The 25,196-nt window shown below is 39.0% G+C and overlaps 1 protein-coding gene across 1 annotated transcript in view; it reads left to right on the top strand.

The window, feature by feature from the left end:
- Positions 1–25,196, top strand: part of DNAH6 (dynein, axonemal, heavy chain 6) — a gene marked incomplete at its 5' end in the record, with an annotated part of 237,332 nt that overhangs the window by 165,470 nt on the left and 46,666 nt on the right. The window contains 4 exons of the mRNA XM_008567062.1: positions 6,711–6,749; positions 12,708–12,718; positions 13,137–13,389; positions 24,511–24,701. Coding sequence (XP_008565284.1) covers positions 6,711–6,749; positions 12,708–12,718; positions 13,137–13,389; positions 24,511–24,701 — 494 coding nt within the window. The remainder of the gene's footprint in view (positions 1–6,710; positions 6,750–12,707; positions 12,719–13,136; positions 13,390–24,510; positions 24,702–25,196) is intronic.

The raw sequence follows: 25,196 nt of genomic DNA on the forward strand, positions 1-25,196 counted from the left end.
CACTCAGGATCGCGCTGTTTCCCGACACGGGTGCTCCAGACCCGCCGCCATTTTCCCTCTTGACCACCATTTTTAATCCATTCACTACAGCATGGTCCTGCAAACTAATCACCTCTTCAAGGCCCCACTTTTCAATTATCATAATAGGATTTCTCACCCTCTTAATACTGTCACAGTCAGGGTCAAGTTTTGGGGGGACACTCAATCTACAGCACCTGCTCACCGGAAAAACTGAAAATTATATAAGGACCATTCAAAGTCTCTGGAAATGGTCCCAAGACATGCAGCAAATGAAGAAAACTTGCTAGAACTCAGTAAGAACAGCAAGAGTCTGTGGACTCACTTCCTCTCTTCCTGCTCCCAGCTCGGTAAGATGGGAACTCCACTCCAGACTGATGCAGCAAAGAGCACAAGACTTCTACCTCCTCCCCACTCCCAGTTAAAGGGCTATGTTCTGAGGAAGAGCAGGACATCAGCATTTCTCATCCTGTTGCTGAAATTAAATTCCATGTGAGTGCAGCCAAAAGGTATTGGCTGCCTTCTTCCACTCAACCCTCACTTGGGGGACTGAGGCTCCACACTGGGTGCAGCATCACTGTGGTCCCAGCTCCTAAGATGGTGGTTCCTCAATTGCAGAGGAAAGCAGAAGAGACCTGAGGCTACTGTCTTTCCATCCATGGAGTGCTCAGCTCCTAGAGCAGGAGTATGATTCTGAGGAAAGTACAGCATTATCCGTGCCCGTGACTTTGAGATTTTGTCTGGGTGGGAGAAGCAGCTTATAAAATAGCTGCTTTTAATACCTCTTAATCCCTTCCCAGAGTAACTGAATTCATTTTGAACAGAGTGTGGAAAAGTATAAGCCTAAGTGTGCTCTATAAAACAATGGAGATAGTGGGGAAATGCAATTGGGAGGAGATTGGTGGAATCATTGGACATAAAGACTAAACTGTAAGCTAGCTGGTTTGCCAGAGAAAATCTGGGAGAAGGTGCTGGGAGAAGCCTTCCTTGGATCAGAAGAAACCCCAAATATTGATTGCAGCAAGAATCACTTCAAAGGAGCCCAGAAGGAGAAGAGAGAGAGAAAGAACCAGAAAAAGGGTTATAAGAAATAATGGCTGAAAACTTCCCAAATTTACTGAAAAACAATAATCTACACATCCAGAAAGCTCAATAAACTTTAAGGAGGATAAACACAAAGAGATCCACAAACAGAAACAACATAGTAGAAATGCTAAAGACCAATGAGAACAAGAAAAATCTTGAAAGCAGCAGGAGAAAAATGACTGATCACTTACAAGGGAACCCCCAGTAAGATTAACAGCTTACTTTTTAGCAGAAACAATGAAAGCCAGGAGGAAATGGAATAACATATTCAAAATGCACAAAGAAAAAAACTGGCAAGCAAGAATCCTATATCCTTCAAAGCTATCTTTCAAAAATGAAAGTGAAATAAATTCAACATCCCCACATAAAAACAAGTCAGGAGAATTTGTTGCTAGTAATCATGCCTTACAAAGAACACTAAAGGAAGTTCTTGAGGCTGAAATTGTGTGACCTCAGAGAATAATCTGAATCCACAAAAACAAAAAACAAAAATAAGAAATAAAAGAGTACAGATGATGATAATTACATAATTATAAAAGGCAATATAAATGCATTTTTTCTCTTTCCTTCTCTTAACTGATTTCAAAAAAAATCTATAAAACAATGTGTATGTAATATTGGTGGGCATATAACACATAAGAATGTGATTATTTGCCAAAAATAACACAAAGAATGTGAATGGGAGAAAGCTGTATTGAGTTAAAGAAATGAGTCCAGGTAGTAAATTGAATCCAAAAGAACAAATGAAGATAACAAGAAAATATAAATAAGGAGATTAATATAACAAAAGCTAGAAATATATATTTATTTCCCTTTCTTCTCTCAGTATCTTTAAAAGATGTACTGTTATATAAAGTAATTATAACACATATTGTTGGATTTCTTGCATTTATAGATATAATATAAAACAATAATACCACCAAAAGGGAGGAAAGGGAATAGAGCTATATGGGAGCACTGTTCCTACATCTCATCTGAATTAAGTTAGTGTATATCCGAAGCTGATTCTGCAAGATAGGATGTAGAGCGAACACTAATGAAATAACTTTAAAAGGGTAAAAAATCATTAAAGAAATTAAAGTGCTACATTAAGAAATAGTAACTTTTGCAAATAAAGTAGTAAAGGAGTTACAGAGGAACAAAAAAGAAATGAAGTACATAGAAAAAAAATTAAGTACAATGGCAGCCATAAAACCAACAAAGTATATTGTCTGATCACATTTAAATGAAGCTAGAATTCAATAGTAGGGGGAAACTGGAAAATTAACAAATATGTGGGAATTAAACAACATATTCAAAAAAAATGGATCAAAGGAAATTAGAAAATACTTAGAGTTGAATGAAAATGCAGACATAACCTACCAAAACTTATGGAATGCAGCTAAAGTAGCACTTAGAGGAAAATGTATGGTTGTAAATGCCTGTATTAGAAAAGTAGAAAGATCTCAAATTAATAACCTAAACTTCCTCCTTAAGACACTGGGTAAAAAAGGAGCAAACTAAACTTATGGAATGCAGCTAAAGTAGCACTTAGAGGAAAATGTATGGTTGTAAATGCCTGTATTAGGAAAGTAGAAAGATCTCAAATTAATAACCTAAACTTCCTCCTTAAGACACTGGGTAAAAAAGGAGCAAACTAAAACTAAATCTAACAGATGGTAGAAAACAATACGTAGAGAAATTAATGATATTGAGAATACAAAAGCAATAGAGACAATTAATAAAACCAAAAGCTGGTTTTTTGAAAAGATCAGCCAGATTGACAAACATTTAGCTAGACCACACAAGAAGAATAGAGAAAAGGCTGAAACTACTAAAATCAGAAATGAATAGAAATCATTACTACTGGCCTTTCAGAAACAAATAGAATTTAAAAGGAATACTATAAAAAAATTGTATGTCAGTAAATTAGATTAATTACATGAGATGAACAACTTCCTAGAAAAACACAACCTACCAAAACTGAGTCAAGAAGAAATAGACAATTTGTCTAGTTCCCTAACAAGTGAAGGGATTGAATTAGTAATCAAAAATCTTACAACAAAGAAAAGCCTAGGTACAGATAACTTCACCACTGATTTCTATCTAAAATTTTAAGACTCTTCCAAGAGAATTCTGGCTTCTATGAGGCCAGCATTGCCCTGATACCAAAACCAACAAAGACATTACAAGAAAAAAAAACTACAGACCAGTGTCTCTTTGAGTATGACTGCAAAAAATCTCAATAAAATACTAGTAAACTGAATTCAGCAACATATTTAAAAAATTATACACCATGACCAAGTAGAATTTATCCCAGGAATGCAAGCTTAATTTATCCTCTGGAAATTAATTAGTATAATTCACCATAAATATAATAAAAAAGAAAAAAGCACATGATTATCTTAGTAGAAACAGAAATAGGACTTGACATAACTTAACATTCTTTCATCATAAAAACCATCAAGAAACTAATGGAAGAAAACTTCCTCAACCTGACAAAGAGCATATATAAAAATCCAAGGTTAACAACATACTTAATGTTGAAAATCTGGATACATTCACCCTAAGATCAGAAACAAGATAAGGATGTCCACTCTAAGCACTTGTATTCAACATTGTATTGAAAGTTCTTGCGAGGTCAATCAATTTGGAAAGAAGATAAAATAAAAGACATTCAGATTGGAAAGGAAGAAATATTGTATATAGAAACCTACTAAAAAAAACTACTAGAATTAATAAACAAGTTCAACAAGGTTGCAAGATACAAGATCAATATACAAAATTTATTTGTATTTCACTTGCAATGGAAAATATGCCAATGAAATTAAGAAAACAATTTTGTTTTCAATGACATCAAGAAGAAAATAATACTTATAAATAAGTTTAAGAAAAGAAGTTCAGAACATTCTCTAAAACTACAAAACATGTTTAAAGAAATTAAAGAGGACCTAAATCAATAAGAAAACATACTATGTTCATGGATCAAAGAATTAATGTTGAAAAGATGGCAATACTCCCCAAATTGATTAATAGATTCAATGCAATCCATATCAGAAGCCCCATGATTTTTTGTAGCAATTTACAAGTTTATTGTAACATTCAAATGCAATTGCAAGGTATCCAGAATAGCTAAAACATTCTTGAAAAAGAACAAAGTAGAAGGACTTACACTTTCCTATCTCAAAACTTACTACAAAGGAACAGTTATCAAAACAATGTAATACAGGATAGACATACAGATAAATGGAATATAATTGAGAGTCCAGAAATAAAACCACATGTCTATGGTCAACTAATTTTTGACAAGGGTGCCAAGACTACTCAATGAGAAAAGAGTAGTCTTTTCAACAAATAATGCTGGATCAGCTATACAGGATATCCAGCCATGTGCAAAAGAGAGAGGTTGGACCCTTATGTCACATCATATATAAAAATTGAAGTGGACCAAAGACCTATATATAGGAGCGAAAAACTATAAAACTCTTACAAGAAAACATAAGAGTAAATCATGACCTCAGATTTCATAATGGATCTTTAGATAAGATACCAAAAACATGAGCAAAAAGAAAAAAATAGATCAACTGGTAGTTGATCAAAGCATACCATCAAGAAAGTGAAAAGACAACCCACAGAATAGGAGAAAATATTTACAAATCATATATCAGATAAAGGACGTGTATCTACAATATGTAAAGAACTATGATATAGCAAAAGTGCCTTCTCTTCCAGTCCCTTTGGTTTTAGCCACAGAAGAGAGATGATGAAGGGAACGTCATCATTTGGAAAGCATCAAAATAAAACACACACGTTGTGCCACTTCTGTGGTTCTAAGGCCTACCACCTTCAGAAGTTGACCTGTGGCAAATGTGGCTATCCTGCTAAGTGTACGAAAAAACATAACTGGAGTACCAAGACTAAAAATACCACTGGGACTGGTACAATGAAGCACCTAGAAATTGTATAACGCAGTTTCAGGCATGGATCCCATAAAGGAACAACACCTAAACCCAAGACAGCAACTGTTTCAGCATCCAGTTTATCTTAAGAATTTCAATAATTAGTCACATAATAAATGTTCTGGTTTTAAATATATACATATATGAACTCTTACAACTCCATGATAAAAAGACAACCCAATTTAAAAATAGACTGAGGATCTGAATTGATGTTTATCCAAGGAAAGCTGATAAGCACATGAAAAGATGTTTGATGTCGTCATGCATCAGAGAAGTGCAAATCAAAACCATAAGGAAATGCCACTTCGCACACACCAGGATGGCTATGATCAAAAAGACAGAAATAACAAGTGTTGATGAGAATGTAGAGAAATCAGAACCCTCATAAACTAGTAACTGGATTGAAAAATGGTGCAGCTGCTTTGGAAAACAGTCTGGCAAACAATTAAACATAGGATTACCATATGATCCAGCAATTCCACTACGAAGTGTATATCAAAGAGAGATGAAGAAATATGTCTGCACAAAAAGTTGGACACAGATATGTATAGCAGCATTATTTATACTAGTCAAAAGGTAAAAACAAGCCAAATGTCCACCAACTGATGAATGGATGAACAAAATGTGGTACATCCATACAAGGAATATTATTCAACCATAAGAAGGAATGAAGTCCTGATACATACCACAGCATGGGTGAATCTTGAAAACATTAAGCTAAGAAGTCAGTCACAAAAAGCCTAATATTATAAGATTTGTTTTATATGAAGTGTCCAGAATAGGCAAATCTATAGAGACAGAAATTAGTTTGGTAGTCACTTAGGTCTGGAGGACAATGAGGAAAAGCTAAAGTGTACACACTTTCTTTTTAAGGAGATTAAATGTTCTAAAATTGACTATAGTGATGGTTGTACATATCTGTGAATATACAAAAATCATCAGATTGTATGCTTTAAAGGAGTGAATTGCATGGTATGTGAATTGTACCTCAATAAACACATTTTAAAATGTAGTACAGAATTCCAGGCATATATTCAGGAAATTTTCAAAGGACTAGTTTGTCAGCAATCACAGCTGTTTCTCTGTCTCTTCTAACACTGTTTTCCCACATGTAAGTGCTTCATGGAATATTGCCAGATGGCATAATACTTTCCCCCAAAATTTCTAGGAATGTCTGAAATGATTAGATATTCACTCATCACAGTTGGAATGAGATTGCCACTTTTCTTGCTACATTTTGCATAGCCACCCAGATTTCCCCATCTTCTAGGGGTGAGAACATCTGGGAATCTAATTTGGAGACTAGTTCTGTAGAACAAAAATTATTAACCATAAGAATATTCAGGAAGTGAGAAGAGACTGGTGAGGGATATTGGAGAACAGGCTAGAAGTAGACAACAGATTTAATTTTAACTTTTCACCAGATTAACTTCACATTCTGTAAATGTCAACCTGAAAATTTTTCGTAAGCTGCACTTCTGTGCAAAGGTCCACAGGTAGAGTTGATTCAACACTATTTTTTTTTTTACCATATCTTATTAATTGTCCTAGGAAAATGGTTATTTTTAACAAACTATTAGAGCTTGATTTTTCACTCAGACAAGGAGAAAGTGGATATTTTGGTTGTCTTCGTGAATTATTTTTCATTTTCTTTCTGTCTTCAAATAGGAACGCCTGCCTAAGCCTGAAGTTCCCTGGCTACTTACTGCCACATTGTCTTTTTTCGTGTCCGGCAACGGATCGCAACCCTCAGTGTCGCGCCCAGACCGGACCGGACCGGCAACGGGATCGCAACCCTCGGTGTTGCGCCCACACCTCGCTCAGCCAGTGAGCGGGAACCGGTCTGTATGTGGGATCCGAACCCTCGGCGGGAGCGCCACCGTGCTCCCAAGTGGCGCACTGTAGCAGTGCGCCACCGGGCCAGCCCATGTGAATTGCTTTTTGTCACAATTCTTGAGTTGAATGCTTGGCCCATGAATTTTCAGTATTTCATATTTATTATTACATCCATTTTAAAGGTGTAAATTTACCTCTAAGTATTGCTTCAGCTGCATCCTGTATCTTTTTTAACTTTTTTATTGAAAACATACATACAAAAAAGTGCACAAATCAAAATTGTACAACTTGATTTACTATCACAAACTATACATACAAAAAAGTGCACAAATCTATTTACTATCATATGGATATGAACCACCACCCAAATCAAGAAGTAGAACAGTACCAGCATCCCAGGATCCCCTCAGGCTCCCACTTTCCCTTTTCTCCCAAGTAACCACTGCTCTGAATTATAACGTTCTTTATTAATTTTCCCCACAAGTTTTAATATGTAGCCATTTCAATTCTAAAAGTACACTTGTTAGTTCAAAAGCATTTAGGATTTGGGGGACCATCTCTTTACTGTTTATAATTTAATCATATTATGGAAATTATGCTCATGGTTTGCTTTAAAATTGATTTTTTGCAATCATTTAGACTTTTTTTGTACCCTAGGTCATGTTCAGTTTTATGTAAAATGTTCCATGGATGTTATTTCTTGGATGCAGGGTTCCATATGTGACCTACAGCTCAAACTTATTAATTGTGGTGTTTATCTTACTAATGTTTTTTATACTTGATCTGTCAAAGTCTAGGAGAAGTATATTGAGGCTTTCCACTATGGCAATTTCCCTTTGTAATTTTGGAATTTTTCCCATTATACTTTGTGATAGTGTGCTATTATATACAAATTCTTACTAATGTTTTTTATACTTGATCTGTCAAAGTCTAGGAGAAGTATATTGAGGCTTTCCGCTATGGCAATTTCCCTTTGTAATTTTGGAATTTTTCCCATTATACTTTGTGATAGTGTGCTATTATATACAAATAGATTTAGAATTATTATCTTCCTAGTAAACTGTTCCTTTTTTACTAAATAATATTCCTCTTTACTCTGAAAAATGCTTTTTTGCCTTAAAATGTATTTTTTGTTTTTTCATTTGTTTGTTTTTTGTGGTGGCTGGACAGTACAGGGATCAAACCTTGGACCCTGGTGTTGTCAGCACCACACTCTAACCAACTGAGCTAGCCAGCCAGCCCTTAAAATATATTTTCTAATATTAATATTATAACATTAATACTATTCTTTTGGCTGGTATTTCCCCTCTATATATTTCTACACTCCACTTCAATTCTTTTGTGTCATCATCTTGCTTCTGATATACTGTTAGTGGGATTTTGTTGTGTTTTGAGGAGTGTGAATGTCTTTTTTAACAGGCAAGTTTTAATCCAGTTGTATTTATTATGGTTATTGATATATTTCAGTTTTTCTCAACTGGGGAATATGTTGTCCCCTAAGGGACATTTGGTAATGTCTGGAGACATTTTTGTTTGCCACACTGGGCTGGTGCTACTGGCATCTACTGGGTAGAGGCCAGGGAAACAGCTAAATATCCTACAATGCTCAGAACACCCCTCCACAACAAATTACTACTTGGTCGAAAATGTCAATATTAATGAAATTGAGAAACTGATCAGTTTTGACTGACTTCTATCATTGTATTTTTAGGGATCTTTTTCCAGGCTTTTTCTTTGCTTCCTTTTTTTCTTCTTTCTTGACTTCAGGTGGGTTGTCCACACTCTTTTTATTTATTTCCCCCTCTACTGACTTGAAGTTCTATTTCTACTTTTTAAGTAATTACTCTTATACTTCTAATATTTATATTTATTTAACTAAATATATCCAGTAAGTGGTGGTTTAAAGTCTACATGAACCAGAATTCCTGGGATCCTAATATACTCATTTGACTTCTAAATAAAGACTAAGAAAAAATGCTCTTCAATAAACGCATCAAATAAAAATTGTGTTTCTATATTATGCACCAGTTAAACAAGACGGCTAGAGGAAAAGGTAGAACACAAAAAGAAAAATACTCATAGGAGAAGCCCAGAGATGGACAGTTAAAGACAGACCCATAAACAGAACGGGCTAGATGGAGCCTCATCTACACAGAGGCAAAGAAAGAGGGAAGTGTGGAAGTTGAAAAGCAAAGTAACTCTGGGGATAACTCATTATTTTTTAATGCAAGGCACCGTTGTTATCCCTATCAATTAGGACTAAAATTTCAGCAATATGAAAAAACTTTCCTGCTTTCATTTGTTAAATTTCAAGGTTTATTCCAGAAATACTACAGAATTATAGAAGTTTGCAATACATGTATGCCAGGATGGCTGGTGTTCTAAAAATGAGTTTTAGATCTTTGCAGGTAATGTTTCATAATTAATTCCACTGTCATTCTTACCTTCAAAAACTTCCTAATGGTCTTAATCTTTTGTCTTTTATGATTTCTAAGTGCATTGTGTCCTATTAGTTGAGAGTTACCATTTAAAATATGAATTATTAGATTCTGTTTTATTAGCCAGAGTCCTAGTGATTATACAATAAATAATGAGAACCTCAGGGGAAAAGTAGTCCTTTAGAAATGAATGATTCTGCTACCTGGTCCTCAGAGTTATGCAACCACCTTCAACTAAAGAGCACTGTGGCATGGTGTGTCCATGTAACTGTCTATAGTACATAGAGAAATTAGACGTCTTGCAAAGGTGAACACTACTCCAGGGCCATGGTCATAAGTGTCACTAAATTTTGAAGTGTCATCAGCTCTTTGATTGCTGTTATTAGGCCCTCAGAGGAGAGCTCCAGCCGGCCAGCTAGAGAAAATAGTTTTCCAGCCTGAAATGCAAGTCAACAGTTTTACCTAATGTTCAGCCCAGGGAATGTGTTTCATCACTGAAGAACACACTGACTGTGTTGGCTTTCTGTGAAGTTTATAGCACACCAGGCATCCTGCACCTATAGAAATTTCAATGCTAATTCTTACTATATGTTACAAGCGTGTAAGAGCTAACTATGATCCTAACCTTCATATAAAATGCACGATAATTTCTTATAAATATTCTATGGCTGAGAAACACCAGGCATCCTGCACCTATAGAAATTTCAATGCTAATTCTTACTATATGTTACAAGCGTTGTAAGAGCTAACTATGATCCTAACCTTCATATAAAATGCACGATAATTTCTTATAAATATTCTATGGCTGAGAGGTGGGGGGGAAAGATGATATATTCTGTTTATTATTGCATGAAGTATATATGTCAATTTATTTGTCTATTATTTATACTGTTCAAATTATATATGCCAGAGTTGGCCAGTTAGCTCAGTTGGTTACACTGCAAGGGTTCGGATCCCTGAATTGGCCAGCCACTGAAAAAAAAAAAAATACAAATTATATCCTCCAGAATTTTGAATTTACTTCATCTGTCATGAAGTGATAATTGCATGTTATTTTCCACCACTGTTATGTTTTTTTCTGCTTTTTCTTCTTCCTCCAATAGTGACTGATGTACTTTTGTGCTATTTTCTGGCACATATAGCTTCATTATATTGTGTTTTTATTATAGAATTTGCATTTTAATTAATATAACTTGACCTATTTTGTCCCATTTGTGTGCCTTGAATTCTAATTTATCCAATATTACTCATCACTTCAATCTTCTTTTTGCTCACATTTGCTTGATGTATCTCTGTGTGTCCTTTTATTTTTATTTTTTTTTAATTTTATTAATATTACTTTTTATATTCTATGATGTTGTTGCAGAGCAGTTGAGAGGGAGAGGGAGAGGGGAAAGGGAAAGGAAATGGGATGGAAGAAGGAGGAAGGAGGAGGGGCAGGATTAAGGCCTATGGCACTCCCCACATTCCCACAGGGGAGACCAGGGGGCTTCCAGTGGTGGCTTGGTTATTGCCTGGCTGGGTGCAGATGTCAAGGGGGTGTGGCAATAGCCCTCACCCCCCACCACTCCAGCTCAGGATCCTGAGGCCCTTCTTGCTGAGGTTTGCTCGTCGTCACTGGGCTGGTTGAGCGTGGGAGAGCATGGCCGAGACCCTCGGTCCCCCACCACCCTGGTTTGGGAGAGCCTGGGGCACCTCCTGTGGTGGCTCAGTGGTTGTCACTGCGCTGGTTGCTAGTCAGGGGGGGACATGACCAAGGCCGTCTTCCCCCACTGCCCCAGCTCGATGGTCATGGCTGGGCTGGTTGTTCATGAAGGGGGTACGTGGGCAAGGCCCTTGGCCCCACCACCACCCTGACTTGAGAGAGCCCAGGGCATTTCCTGCAGTGGCTCGGTGGTCATCGCTGGGGTGGTTGCACTTGTTGGGGGGGTGCGGCTACGGCCTGAGGCCCTCATCATTGGGACTGGTTGGGGGTATCAGGGGCAAGGCTGAGGCCCCCAGCCCTCCCCTCTTTCTGGCTGGTAGCCCAGGGGACTTCCAGTCCTTCTAGGTGTAATAGGTGTTCTTTGGTGAAATGAGACCTTTACTAGTTATCAAACTGTGTCTCTGGTTGTGGGTATTTTGTCTTTTCTTTCATTTCTGTGTTGGATTATTTGCTGTTCCCAACACTTAAACTCCATGCTGGAATTAATTTGTTGTCCTTTGCTTACTTCTAAAGTGGAGGGACTTCCTGTGGGGACCAGTATTTGAGCTCTGTGGTTGAGCTAAATTGCTGCTTTGCTGATGATTTCCTAGGGAAGGCTTTTGGTGCAGCTCAGGTTTTAATGGTTGACTTTATAGTTACTTACCAGATCTGGTGAAATCTGGTGCACCTGGGTTGTATAGAAACATTGGTCTAGGCCTGAGTCTTTTCATCAAACTGTACCCCTTGCAATTCTATATTCCTGACCAGTCTCCTCTGAGTGGTCCTGCACTGATTGGGGGGCAGATCAGCTGTCCTTGCTATGTCCTAGTGTTCCCCTGGTGGACCCATCTCCCTCACCGCCAGTGCTGCAAACACTTTCCATGGGACAGACCATGCTCTGGTCCCTCGAGATCAGCCTCTGAGTGGCTCCTTTTTTTCAGTTGCTGTGGCTCCTCGGTCCTATATGGGTTCACAGAAACCCTGTTGGTGGTACTGCTGGCTTGGGGACCACCAAGGCCCTCTTCTCCCCTGCTACCTCCATGCAACTTCATCTGAAGGGCACAGCTGCGGCTTTTGCTAGCTCCTGCTCCCTGCGCTCAGCAGCTCCAGCCTTCCTTAAAGTTTCCACAGCATGAAATGGTTGGTGTTTTTTTCTTTCTCATATCATGGCTTCTCCCACCTTCATGCACTCCATAGGTCTCTCCTCCTCTTCCCCTGAGCTCTAGTGGCCCCAGCTTGGCTGTCATTGCTCTTTTCTTTTTTTTTTTAATTTTTATTGAATCATAATTGATTATACATATTTTAGGGGTTCAGCGTTGGCATATGTTGATCAAATCAATATTACTAGCACATATATTGTTACAAATCATACTTATTTTTATGCCCCTTGTCCAATCTCTCCCCATCCCCCTTTCCTTCACTCCTCCCCCCTGTGATAACCCTAGATTTCTTCTCTTCTTCTGAAAGAGTAATGGTTACTCTATTGATTTCTTGCCTAGATGATCTGTCCAATGCTGAGAGGGGTGTTCAGGTCCCCCCATACTATCATAGAGCAGATGCTTCTTCTGTCACTCTGGAATGGGCTTTGTGGAGAGAGACATCCTCTTCTTTTCTTTGGTCTCTGCTGCCAACTCTCCTTGTGTCAATGCAGTCTAGTGGCTGGAGGAACATCTGTGTGGTGGTAATGGCATCTAGTCACTTTCACAGCAGTTGTGGTTGTTGTGGTGGCTGTGGTGGGCCACCCACATGGAGGTGATGTTTTTAGCATACTCCTTGGCCCTGGCAGTGTGCTTGGTTGTGGGGGGGTCTGGTCCCCAGATCCATACCTCAGGACCCCAGGCAGGCCCCAAGGTGCTGGCAGTGTGCCTGGTTGTGGGAGGGGGCTGTTGCATTTTAATCATTGTAAATTGGTTGATTTATGGGAGAGAGTGATGCTGGGGACCATCTATTCCATCATCTTGACTAGAAGCCTCTCCTTTTATTTTTAACCTCTCTGTTATTTTGTTTTATTTTTGTTTTTTGTAAGTGGTTTGCTCTTGGATTTTGTTTTCTGGTCCCACTTTAAATTCTTTAATTTTTGATTCAGTTGAGTAGGGGAGAGTAAATGTATTTAAGTTTTGTGGTTAAAGCTAATAGTAAATGTACAGATCTTTCTTTAATTCCCAATTTCAAAGTCAAAGCAACTCTAATGAAAGTGTCTTTTAAAATTGTGTTTCCAGGATCTTTTGAGACTTTTATTAACCCACAGGAATGGGAAGGCTATTCGAAAATGAAACAGGAAGAGCAATTCATGACACAGGAATGGGCCACCACAAAACAAAATTTTTGGAGTCCAGAATTGAGTTCTTTCCAAAAGCTAATCCTTATTAAATGTTGTAAAGAAGAAAAGGTAGGGTTATTTTTATTTAATTAAAGGATTGTGCTATATTCTTTCTCCTAAAGCTCACCAGCTGGTTATGATTCATAAATTTATTTGAGACAATGGCCAAGTTGGGGAGGTGGCTTTAAAAAAAAGAGAGACTTCATGTTATTACTAGAACATAATATTTTATATAAAAAATGATTAAACAAAAGTCTGAAGAGCCAACCAAGGACCTGGCCACCCTTTCCCTGGTGTGTACCATCAGGACACTTGTGCCAACTGCCAGAAAAGACAGGGGTCTGTTGGAGGGCTTTAGCAGGGAATCGATAGGCCTTTCAGATCTTGGCAACAATGGAGAGGAGGCATTTGAAGAATCCAAAATCATGTTGATCAGGACATGTTTGAAGACTATCAAAGTAGTCTGTGTAAGAAATTATGGCAGCCTCAATTAAGGCCGAGGTAGTAGATTGGAGAGATGAGGGGGGATGTGGAAATGAAGCAACTGGTGTGGCTCTCAGTTTCTGCTTGGGTGCCAAAGATGATAGTTTTACCATCAACTATGCAAACATTATAGGAGAAATGCATGAGAGAAAGATGTCAGAGTCTACAGTGCCTGTCAGCTATCAGAGTGGATAGCAGTCTGGAATCCAGATCGTACATGGGTAAGAAACTCTAGAGAGAAATGTGGGTTAGAAATAGAGATGAGAGTTGTTGGTATTGTAGAGGAATAACACCTAACGGAATAAGAGGACAGGTGAGCAACAGATGAAACTCTGACAAGCACCAACTTTTAAAAGGCAGAGAGAAAGGATGAGGAGCCCATGAGAAGGAAGGAATAGAGAGGCAGGAAGAACACTAGGAGAATGAAGTGTCATGGGAAGAAGGAACTGTGAGGTTAGAATGTTGAATGACCACATGGAGCCTGAACTTGGGTTGTGTCATCTTGGATTGTAGAGGACCAGTACCCAAGGGGAGACAAGAATTAACGAAGAGTCATGTTTATGGGGTCAGGAGGGTTTCCCAAGCTGCTGGCCTGAGAAGCACCTTAGTTTATTTTAGGTTCTTTTTATAAGCCAGTAAAAATAACATATTATGCTGATTAAGGCAGTTATGTCTGGTACAAAGCTGTTTATAGAACACTTTCTGTTGCCATGGCACTTGAAGGTTCATGGCTAACTACTTATCAGCAAACTAAGAGCTTAAAGTCCTCCTTTACAAAGTTCTCAGGGTCACGGGTTCATTCAAAGTTCAGGTCTCAAGGAGAAGGAGAAGGGGGAGACAGGCAAATGGGAAGCCAGCCTTGCTGGCGTAATTCCCATGAGATAACAAGTACTCTATCAGCTTGTTACTTGGTGCCTCACATTGAATAATGGCAAGACAATGCCTGTGATGCAGTTGATAAATTAGTAACACTTTGTTCAATAGAACAGACATAATAGAAAGGAGGGTTGTGAGCCAGGTGGAAAGTTTTCATTGAATATGGACAGTGGCTACCAGGTTGAATGGTGACAAAAACGAGAGGGTAACTAGACAGCATGAGTCCCAAAGAAAAGGGAGTTTTAGACATTAAGACATTGAAGCTAGAAAATTCTCGACTGAAAAGTTTTGCAAGACATACTATCTGGTTTCTTCAGCAACACATTTTGTTTATTTATTTGGTTTTTTGTTTGTTCATCTGTTTTGCAAGGGGAAAAAGGAGATGAAGGATGAAGTTTACAGATTAGAAGGGACTTAGGAGAGAAATCAGCCAATCTCTATGTATAAGCCTCATTTAGATCCTGATTTTACCTGGCCGGTTAGCTCAGTTGGTTAGAGCACAGCCTTATAATCCCAAGGTCATGGGTTCAGATCCCCTTACTAGCCAGCAACAAAAAAATAAATAAACTTGCTATTACTTGAACATACAAATGCATGTTTATAATTTAATTAAGGAAAGGTAACACTGAATACATATTTGGTGATTTTAATGAATTATTATTTTTTTCAGATATGATTGCAGTACTGTGATTATACTTTTTTAAAGACTCTTTGTTTTATAGAAATATACTGAATTACTTAAGGATAAGATGATATGATGAATGAGAGCCTCAAAATAATCCTGGGAGCTGAAGGAGTGGGTAGGTGTATCAATGAAACAAAATTGGCCTAATAAATGTTGAGAGGAGAGTGACATCACCAAGACAGTGACACTCTCCCCCACAACCAATCAATTCACAACTATTAAAAAGCACAGACTGCCTAACTAGGACCTCTGGAGCTTAGGGGAAGAGAAGGAGAGACCCACAGAGTTCGTGAAGGCAGGAGAAGCCACAGCAAGAAGAAGGAGCTGCTCCAACAAATTCAAGCCCTGGCCACCTCAGAGCCAGCCCATTGAGCACATGAAGCAGGAGCAGGCAAAAGCTGCAGCTGAGCCCCTTGCATGAAGTTGTTGGAGTTTGCAGGGGAGAAGAGGGCCTCAGAGCATGCTATACCAGCTACCAGGCCAATGAGACCACTGATAATATTCCTGTGGACCCACTAAAGCTGCCGCCGACTGAAGAAAGGAGTTACCAAGAGGCCAGTGAGTCGTCAGGAGGGACCCATCCTAGCCCACCACAAAAGAAGCATTTGGAGTATGAGGGGAAGGCTGGGCCCACCAGGGGATCATTGGGGTACAGCGTGGACAGCTAATCTGCCCTCTGATCAGCACAGGCCCACTTAGTGGAGACTGGTCAGAGCAGTAGAACTGCAAGAGGTGAAGTTTGCTGGAGAGACTCAGTCCCAGCGCAGAATTTCTACGTACCCCAGGTGTATCTGACCTAACAACACCTGCAAGTGATTCAAAGGCCAACAATTAAAATCTGAGAATCTAAAAAGACTTCCCCAGAGAATCATCAATAAGAAGCAACTTAGTTCAACCACAGGGCTCAAGTGTTGGTCCCCACAGGAAGTTCCCCAAATTTTAGAACTAACCAAAGGACAGCAAATTAGTTTCAATGCAGCATTTAAGTGGTGGAGATAGCTAATAATCCAACATGAACTGAAAAAACAAAAAAAAAAGAGACAAAACTCTGAGATTAGCCAATAAAGGTCTAATACCACCAAAGAACACCTTTAAAACCTAGAAAAAGTAGTAGTCTCTTCGAATGCCCAGGCATCAATGTAAAAACACAAAGAGAGAGAAAGAACAGAGAAATATTACACCATCAAAGGAAACAAATGAAGCACCAGCAATGGACTTAGAGGAATGGCAAATTTAGGAAATATCTGACAGAGAATTCAGAATAACACACTTAAGGATGTTCAGGGAGTCACAAAAAATACAGATAGAAAATTAAATGATATCTGGAAAACATCTCAGGAGCAGAATGAGATACTTGACAAAGGAATCAATTTTTTAAAAAGTAGAAATTCTAGAAATAAAGATTACAGTATCTGAACTGAAAAACTCCATAGAAAGCTCCAACAGTAGACTTAATCAAACCAAGGAAAGAATCAGCAAACTCAAACATATGAAATTATCAAGAAGAAGAAAAAGAAAAAAAAAAGGAAAATGTAACAAAAATACAGCAAATATGGGACTCCCTCAAGTGAAATGACCTCCACATAATTGACATACCAAAAGGAGAGGAAAAACAAAGAGATGTGGAAAGCATATTCATGGAACTAATGGCTGAAAATTTCCCAAGTACCAGGAAAGATGGCAGCATCCAGGTACAGGAAGCTCAGAGGTCACCAATCAAATTTAATCCAAGGAGGAACACCTCAAGGCACATCATAGTCAAATTATCAAAAACCAAAGACAGCAAAAGGACACTGAAAGCAGCAAGAGAAAAGAAACACATAATATTCAATGGAGCCCCAATACATTTCTCAGCAGATTTCTCAGCAGAACTCCTCCAGGTCAGAAGAGAATGGGATGAGCTATTCGGAGCACTGAAGGAGAAAGATTGTCAGCCAAGAATTCTCTATCCAGCAAAACTAACTTTTAGATATGAAAGAGAAATAAAGTCTTTCCCAGACAAATAAAAGCTAAGGTAATTCATCAGCACTAGACCTGCCTTACAAGATATATTAAAGGGAGTTCCTCAATCTAAAAGAAGATGATGCTAAGAAGCAATAGGAAAACATTTAAAGGTACATAATTCATGAGTAAAGTAAGTTCACAGACAACCTCAGAATACTGCAATGTCATAGGGGCTGTGGGTGCATAAACTGCTTACATCCTTAGTTGAAGACTAAAGGACAAATCTAACAAGACAACAATAAATACAATGACCATATAAGACATATCAAATATTAAAAGATGTTACTTGAGGCTTCTGGTCAAGATGGCGATCAAGCAAGATTGGGAGGGAAGAATTAAAAACAAAAAGCATAAACAAGTTTTTAGTGTCTTGTGGGTACTTAATAACGACAGAAATGTAGTTAGCAGAGAACTTCCTGTTTTAAAGTTGGACTAGACTTGTGGTCAATATGGCAGAATAGACACTCCACAGTGTTACTCTCTCCCACAATTCAACTAATTTACAACTATTAAAGAGCAACGAGAGCCAAGCTGGGGATACTAGAGCTCAGGGGAATGAAGGAGTGACATGGAGTGCTAGAAGGCAGGAGAGACCATGATGAGAGAAAGAAAAAACTGTGAGGGGCATATTGAGCCACAGCCACTTCCAGGCTGGAGCTGCTAAGTACATGGAGCAGGAGCAAGCAAAAGCCATAGCTGTGCCCTTTGGAAGAAGTTGCTTGGAGGCTGCAGGGCAGAAGAGGGCATTGGTGGGCCCCAGGTCAGCAAGACCACTTATAGGGTTCCGTGGACCCACATAGGAGTCAGGAACCATAACTGAAAAAAAGGATCCACTCAGAGGCTGGTGAGTCATCACAAGGGACTGGTGCACAGCCTACCCCATGGGAAGTGTTTGCAGCACAGGCGGTGGGGGAAACAGGCCCACTGGGGGAAAACTAGGGCAGAGCAAGGACAACTGATCTGCACCCCAATCAGCATAGGACCACTCAGAGGAGACTGGTCAGGAATGCAGATCTGCAGGGGGTGCAGTTTGCTGACAAGACTCAGGCCCAGACCAGTGTTTCTACACAATCCAGGTGCACAGGGTCTCTGGAGAGCCAGAAGTACCTATAAAGTCAACCGTTATAACCTGAGCTGCACAAAAAGCCTTCCCTAGGGAAGCAGCAGCAAAGCAGCAATTTAGCTCAACCACAGAGCTTAAGTACTGGTCCCCACAGGAAGTCCCTCCACTTTAGAAGTAAGCAAAGGACAAAAAATTAGTTCCTGACCAGGCACACTGCCAGTGCCTCAGTGGCTGCCTGGGGACATGAACCATGAAGCCAGAGACCAGGTCCCCCTCCCACAACCAGGCACAGTGCCAGCACCTCGGGGCCCGCCCAGGGTCCTCAGGCATAGAGCAGGGACTGGACCCCACCACACAACCAGACACACCACCAGTGCCTTGGGGCCTGCCTAGGGACCTGAGGCATAGAACCAGGGACCAGACCCCACTCCCACAACCAGGCACACCACCAGCACCAAGGAGTATGCCAAAAACATCACCTCCACATAGGTGGCCCACCACAGCCACCACAATAAACACGGCTGCTGCAAAAGCACCTGGACACCACAACCACCATGCAGATGGTCTGCCAGCCACTGGAATACATTGACACAAGGAGAGTCTCCAGCACAGACCAAAGAAAAGAAGAGGATGTCTCTCTCCACAAAGCCCATTCCAGAGTGACAGAAGAAGCACCTGCTCTATGATAATATTGGTGGACCTGAACACACCTCTCAGCATTGGACAGATCATCTAGGCAACAAAACAACAGAGTAACCATTAGTCTTTCAGAAGGAGAGAAGAAATCTAGGGTAAATAGAGGGGGAAGGGGGAAAGGGAAGGGAGAGGTCTGCACAACAAGGGACACTGTCAACAAAGTGAGGACACAACCTACAGAATAGGAGAAAGTGTTTGCAAACTACACTCAGACAAAGGTCTAATATCCAGAATATATAAGGAACTCAAACAACTCAACAGCAGAAAAACAAATAACCCAATTTAAAAATAGGCAAAGGACCCAAACATATTTCTCAAAAGAAGACATACAATTGGCCAGCAAGCACTTGAAAAAAATGCTCAAGATCGTTAATCATCAGGGAAATGCAAATTAAAACTACAATGAGATATCATCTGACCCCAGTTAGAATGTCTATTATCAACAAGACAGAAAGTAACAAATACTGGTGAGGATGCAGAGAAAAGGGAATCCCTCTGCATTGTTGGTGGGAATGTAAATTGGTACAGCCATTATGGAAAACAGTTTGGAGATTCCTCAGAGAACTAAAAATAGATCTACCTTACTACCCAGCTATAACACTACTCAGCTATCCCTCTACTGACCCAAAGGAAATGAAATCAATATGTCAAAAACACACCTGCACTCCCATGTTTATTACAATGCTACTCAAAATAGCCAAGAGATGGAATAAACCTTAATATCCATCAATGGATGAATGGATAAAAAAACTGTATACACAGTGTATAAAAAATGTATACACAATGGAACACTCTCCAGCTATAAAAAGAAATGATATTCTATCATTTGCAGCAACATGGATGGAACTGGAAACCATCATGTTAAATGAAGTAAGTCAGGCACATAAAGACAAATACATGTGGTCTCCCTCATACGTGCATTCTAAACGTTTTTTAAAAGGTCCTTCTCATAGAAATAGAGAGTAGAATAATGGTTACCAGAGGCCAGAAGGGAGAGAAAGTGGTGGATTAATGTGTATAAAACTATGCTATCTAAGTGAATCATTGTGCAGTATCTGCATGAATTGAAACAACACACTGTATCCAGAAAGATGTACAAATAAGTGTTTATTTTAAAAAAAAAAAAAGAGGTGATTGGGTAACGAAGGCTCTGCCTTCATGAACAGATGAGTGTTGTTGTTACAGTAGTGGGATGGTTATCACAAGAGTGAGCTTGTTATAAAAGTGAGTTCAGCCCTTTCTTGCTCTCTTGCTCTCTCAGCCTTTCTTGCCCTTTCACTCTGTGCCATGGGATGATGCAGCACGAAGGCCCTCACCAGACACTGGTGCTATGCTTTGGGACTTCCAGCCTCCAGAACCATTAGCCAAATAAATTTCTTTTCTTTGTAAATTACACAATCGCAGATATTCTGTTATAGCAGCACAAAACAGACTGAGTCAATTTCATTCTTGGTTTTTTCATTGCTGCTATATAAAAATACAATTGATTTTTAAATATTTTTGTGTCCTGCAATCTTGCTAAACTTGTTCATTAGTTTTAATAGATTTTGACTGAGTTCCTTAGCATTTTCTTTTTATAAAATTATGTCATCTGCAAATAGAGATAATTTTATTTCTTCTTTTCTAATCCAGATGCCTTTTATTTCATTTTCTCGCCTAAGTGCCCTGGCTAGAACCTCCAGTACAATGTTGTATAGAAGTTATGAGATCAGATAGCCTTGCCTTGTTCCTGATCTTAGAAGAAAAGCATTCAAGCATTCACCACTAAGTATGATGCTAGCTGTGGAATTTTCATAGACATCCTTTATCAGATTGAAGAAGGTCTTTTCTATGTCTAGTTTGTTGAGTGTTTCTCTCTCAAGAGAAACACTGTTTTAAGTCACTGTTTGGATCAGGTGAAAAAAGACATAGAAAAATTAAATAAATCATGGAAGACTAATACTGAACTTGAGGAAGAAAGTTTACCTTTATGGATTTTTGCTGATAATGCTACTACCAAAATGTATAATTATTATTACTAATTTTAAGTTTGAGGTACTGTAGTTCCTACAGCCAGTTTAATGGCCTATCCATCAACCTTCTACAGGGGAAAAAAACACCTCCTTATTCCATTCAACATTCTCTCGATTTCTTCTCTAGGACTCAGAAACTTGAGTTTGATGGTAAGAAGTGTAAACACAGGATTCTGTTGAAATGCACATTTTCAGTAGGTCACCCAGGGCCCTTATTCTTCATCTGATACACTATAGCTTTAATGGGGTTTGGTCACTATGAAGGATGAGCTGGAAGTCATCATTCCAAAATATTTAAGCTTACTTTCTCATCACAAGGAAAGAACAAAACTGCCCCCTTCCTCTGGGTGAGAAATCCCCAGGCACAGAGCCTCTCGGGGGTAAATTTGTGCACCATCAACCCACCAATGCCTTCAAAAAAGTATTCCTCTGAATTCAGGAATTTCCTATTGGAATGCCCATTGCATTCTGATCAGAAGGAGAAACTGAAAAATGCTCTGAGAGACTCAGCCAGAGACTGTGTGAAGAATCAAGCAGAGGAGCTAGAAAAAGACTCTAAGCAAAATGTAATGGAGTCACATATGTCAGAACTGGGAAACTCAATTTATAAAAGGAGAAGTGAGAAAAACTCCTAGGAAAGGACTCAATGATAAAGAGGAAGGAGATTGTACATTCTCTGATCCTGCAACCCAGACACGGGATTTGCAGAGGGTGATCTTCAAGAAATGCCTGGCTATCTAGATCTTAGAGATTATCAGAAATCTGAAGCATTTCCACAGCAAATTTTTGCCATTATTGCCATAGAGATTTTCATGAGAATAAAAACAGCAAAATTCCAAACGAGTCACGGGGAGAAGTTGATCAGCCATGTGATATGAAGGACCCCCTGAGAACCAAGCTATCTACGATCCCACAGGAGCATGGACAGGGGAGCACATAGAGAAAGACCACAGAATAACTAGAGTTAAGTCCACTGTGGAATGACAAGACTTTCTCGGATGGAGTGCAATCTGATAAAGAGTCTGAAAGAGAGGATATTTAGATACAGAGTGCACACAAACTGAAGCTGAAGAACTAATAAGAAATGCCAAGCCAGGAAATATTCCATATTCTGCCAGCTCAGCATATTTTCAGTCATAAGGGAGCACTCTGTTCAGGCCATTATATTCCTGAGGGGCTCAATATCAGGAAGCAGGCCTGTTTCACTTGCACTGACTAGAACAATTACAATCCAAGAAGCCTCTGGGCTGAGTGAGTGAGATAGGAGTTCTTATGTTGTCTATTGCATGGACAATATCTTTAATGCACTATTGTAAACAGCAAAGAACTCTAAGCCACTTAGTATGAAAGTGGGAGGACCATTTAGCAATGGTAACGAGGCACACACTCCTGGGCTGGCATACATACTCACTTCTTTTGGACTGCCTCTCCCTCCACCTAAAAAGCCTTAACCCTGGACATCCCTGGAGAGACAAATAGCACTAGGCCAAATCAAAAGACAGGAAACGGCATGCTAATTCTACAGGAACCCTCAGCTCAATAGCTTTGACTGATATATGTCCTTTATGTATTCTATGATGTATTTAACCATGTTCTTGGATATATGTATTACTAGGTTTGTATTGGTTAACTAGTGCCTAACCAAGGGTGTTTTTATGTAAATTTATTTTCTGCATTATTGAAATGTTTCATAAAGAAAATTAGTTCATACATATGAGAAAGTGCACATGTAACCAATAGCTTGTGATAAAGCCATTGGAAACCCACATCTCTATATAATATTAATGACAGTTTGTCTGGTTGGCAAGAGAAATATTTCTGTAATATTTTCAGTTCAAAAGCATTTCATGAGTGTGTTACCATTTTGCTATTTACCTAGCAGCTCCAAGAAATAAATTATTAGTGCTTTGTATGTCGTCATTTATTATAAACTCTAGGAATACTTTTTAGCAAAGTAAGAAGCAAATAGTTCATATAATCAAATCATTTTTAAATAAAAATAATAAAGGAATTGGTGCTGGAAAGATTAACTGAATTATACTTAGTCATACAGTGACACAGCTAGAACTAAGCCCCAATGGCCCCATTGCATGGCAGTTCCTTCGGGACTATGTCACCTTTGTAGTTACTACCATAATACATCCTAACTTACGTGGGCAAGCATGTGAACACCTTTTCCCAGGTTGACTACAGAAGGATGTGATCCAAGGCCATGGCCCCGGACCGAGTCGGGATGCCCTCTCCCCAAAAAGCGTTAAAAAATATATATATATATATATGTTAAGTCTTATTTGGACAGAATAATGTCACACCTTTTCCCAGGTTGACTACAGAAGGATGTGATCCAAGGCCATGGCCCCGGACCGAGTCAGGATGCCCTCTCCCCAAAAAGCATTAAAAAAATATATATATATATATATATGTTAAGTCTTATTTGGACAGAATAATGTTAATTTCTAATGGAGGGCTAAGGTTAAAGCACAGCTGCTGCTTAAAATTGTGTGGGATGTGCACTGCACAACCTTTGGGGAGCCATTTACATTATAGATACTATATGTTGTATATTTATCACGACAGCTTTCTGGCACATTAAGTAGCTTGAACAGGGGATATATTTTACTGTCTTACACAAAGGCTCCACATGAGCTTGGGAGGGGCAAGGTTTGCAAGAACAGGAATGGGGTAGGTGAGGATAGGTTGGGATCAGTGAAAGAAACAGATTGGTAGGAAATGGCGAGGCATGGGCATGATCATCAAGGCTAAGGCTGCTTCCTAAGGACGGTCAGAAGAGGCTGATGAGTAAATAAGAGATAAAGAGATAAAGAAGATATGGAGTCAATTTTCTGAAAAGTTGGCTGGTGAATTGGAGCAAAGAAATGAAATAGTAGCTGGGAGGGTAGCTGCAATCAAGGGGAAAGCTTTTGTTTTGATTTTGGTTGTAAGGATACAGTAAAGCCTAATTGTATGATGACAGGAAGATCAAAGAGAGAGGAAGAGATCGATAATGCAGAAAGAGACAATGTAGGGACTGAAAGAAAAGTTCATGAGAATGTGAAAGGGACAGGACAGAAGTAGGCAAGGAAGGGGAGACAGGAGGTCTGTAGATAGATGGAATGATGACAGACTTTCCCCTTACCCAATGGTTCTTCTTGCTCAACGGGTCATAAGGACCATGGTTGTCAGCAGATGTTTAGTGTACAAATCCACCAAATTATGTCTATAGGAAGACATGTACCCAATGAAGAGAGAATAGGTACAGAAGCACAGGGCGCCACTCTCTGAGGAGTTGAAGGGGAAAAATAGGATAAAATTATGAAGGATCTTCATCCAACATACTGTTTTTTTAATGTTTTTTTCTTTTCAATTTTCAGGTGGTTTTTGCTCTTACAGACTTTGTGATAGAAAATCTTGGAAAACAGTTCATAGAGACGCCACCTGTGGACCTGGCTACTCTGTATCAAGATATGTCATGCAACACTCCCCTGGTATTCATCTTAAGCACAGGCTCAGACCCCATGGGCGCATTTCAGAGGTTCGCCCGGGACAGTGGGTATGCAGAACGGTAAGGTCACATTTCGCAGTTTTAATAATCCATATGAACATCTCTTTATCAAAATTTGCCTTTGTTCTTCCCCCTATAGAGTGTGAATTCTTACATTCAGGTATCCCTTACTACATAAATTAAGTTATCTTAATACTTAGCTATGTATGTTGTTAAAACAGGGTCAAAAATCATAAAAGCAGGTGTAAATTTCATTTGAGCAAAAAAGATTGCTTAAAATGTTGAAATACAATAATCTAGTGGAATAGTGATTAAAACTTGTTTGGTATTTAACATAGTTTTAATGCAACCATAAAGAAACTGAAGTTTACTGTCTATACTCAAAAATGAAAAAAAAAAGAACTCTTTATGCTGTATTATTAATCTTATGTTTCTCATGAGCTTCCACTCTGCTGGGTAATAGGGACGAGGGGGAACTTTAAACTTGCCCATTTACATTATTATATTTTTTTCTGATTTAAGTATCTCCTTCAGGGTAAGCTAGTTTGACTTCTT

This window comes from Galeopterus variegatus, unplaced genomic scaffold (genome assembly GCF_000696425.1).
Source record: "Galeopterus variegatus unplaced genomic scaffold, G_variegatus-3.0.2 Scaffold289, whole genome shotgun sequence".
NCBI lineage: Eukaryota > Metazoa > Chordata > Mammalia > Dermoptera > Cynocephalidae > Galeopterus > Galeopterus variegatus.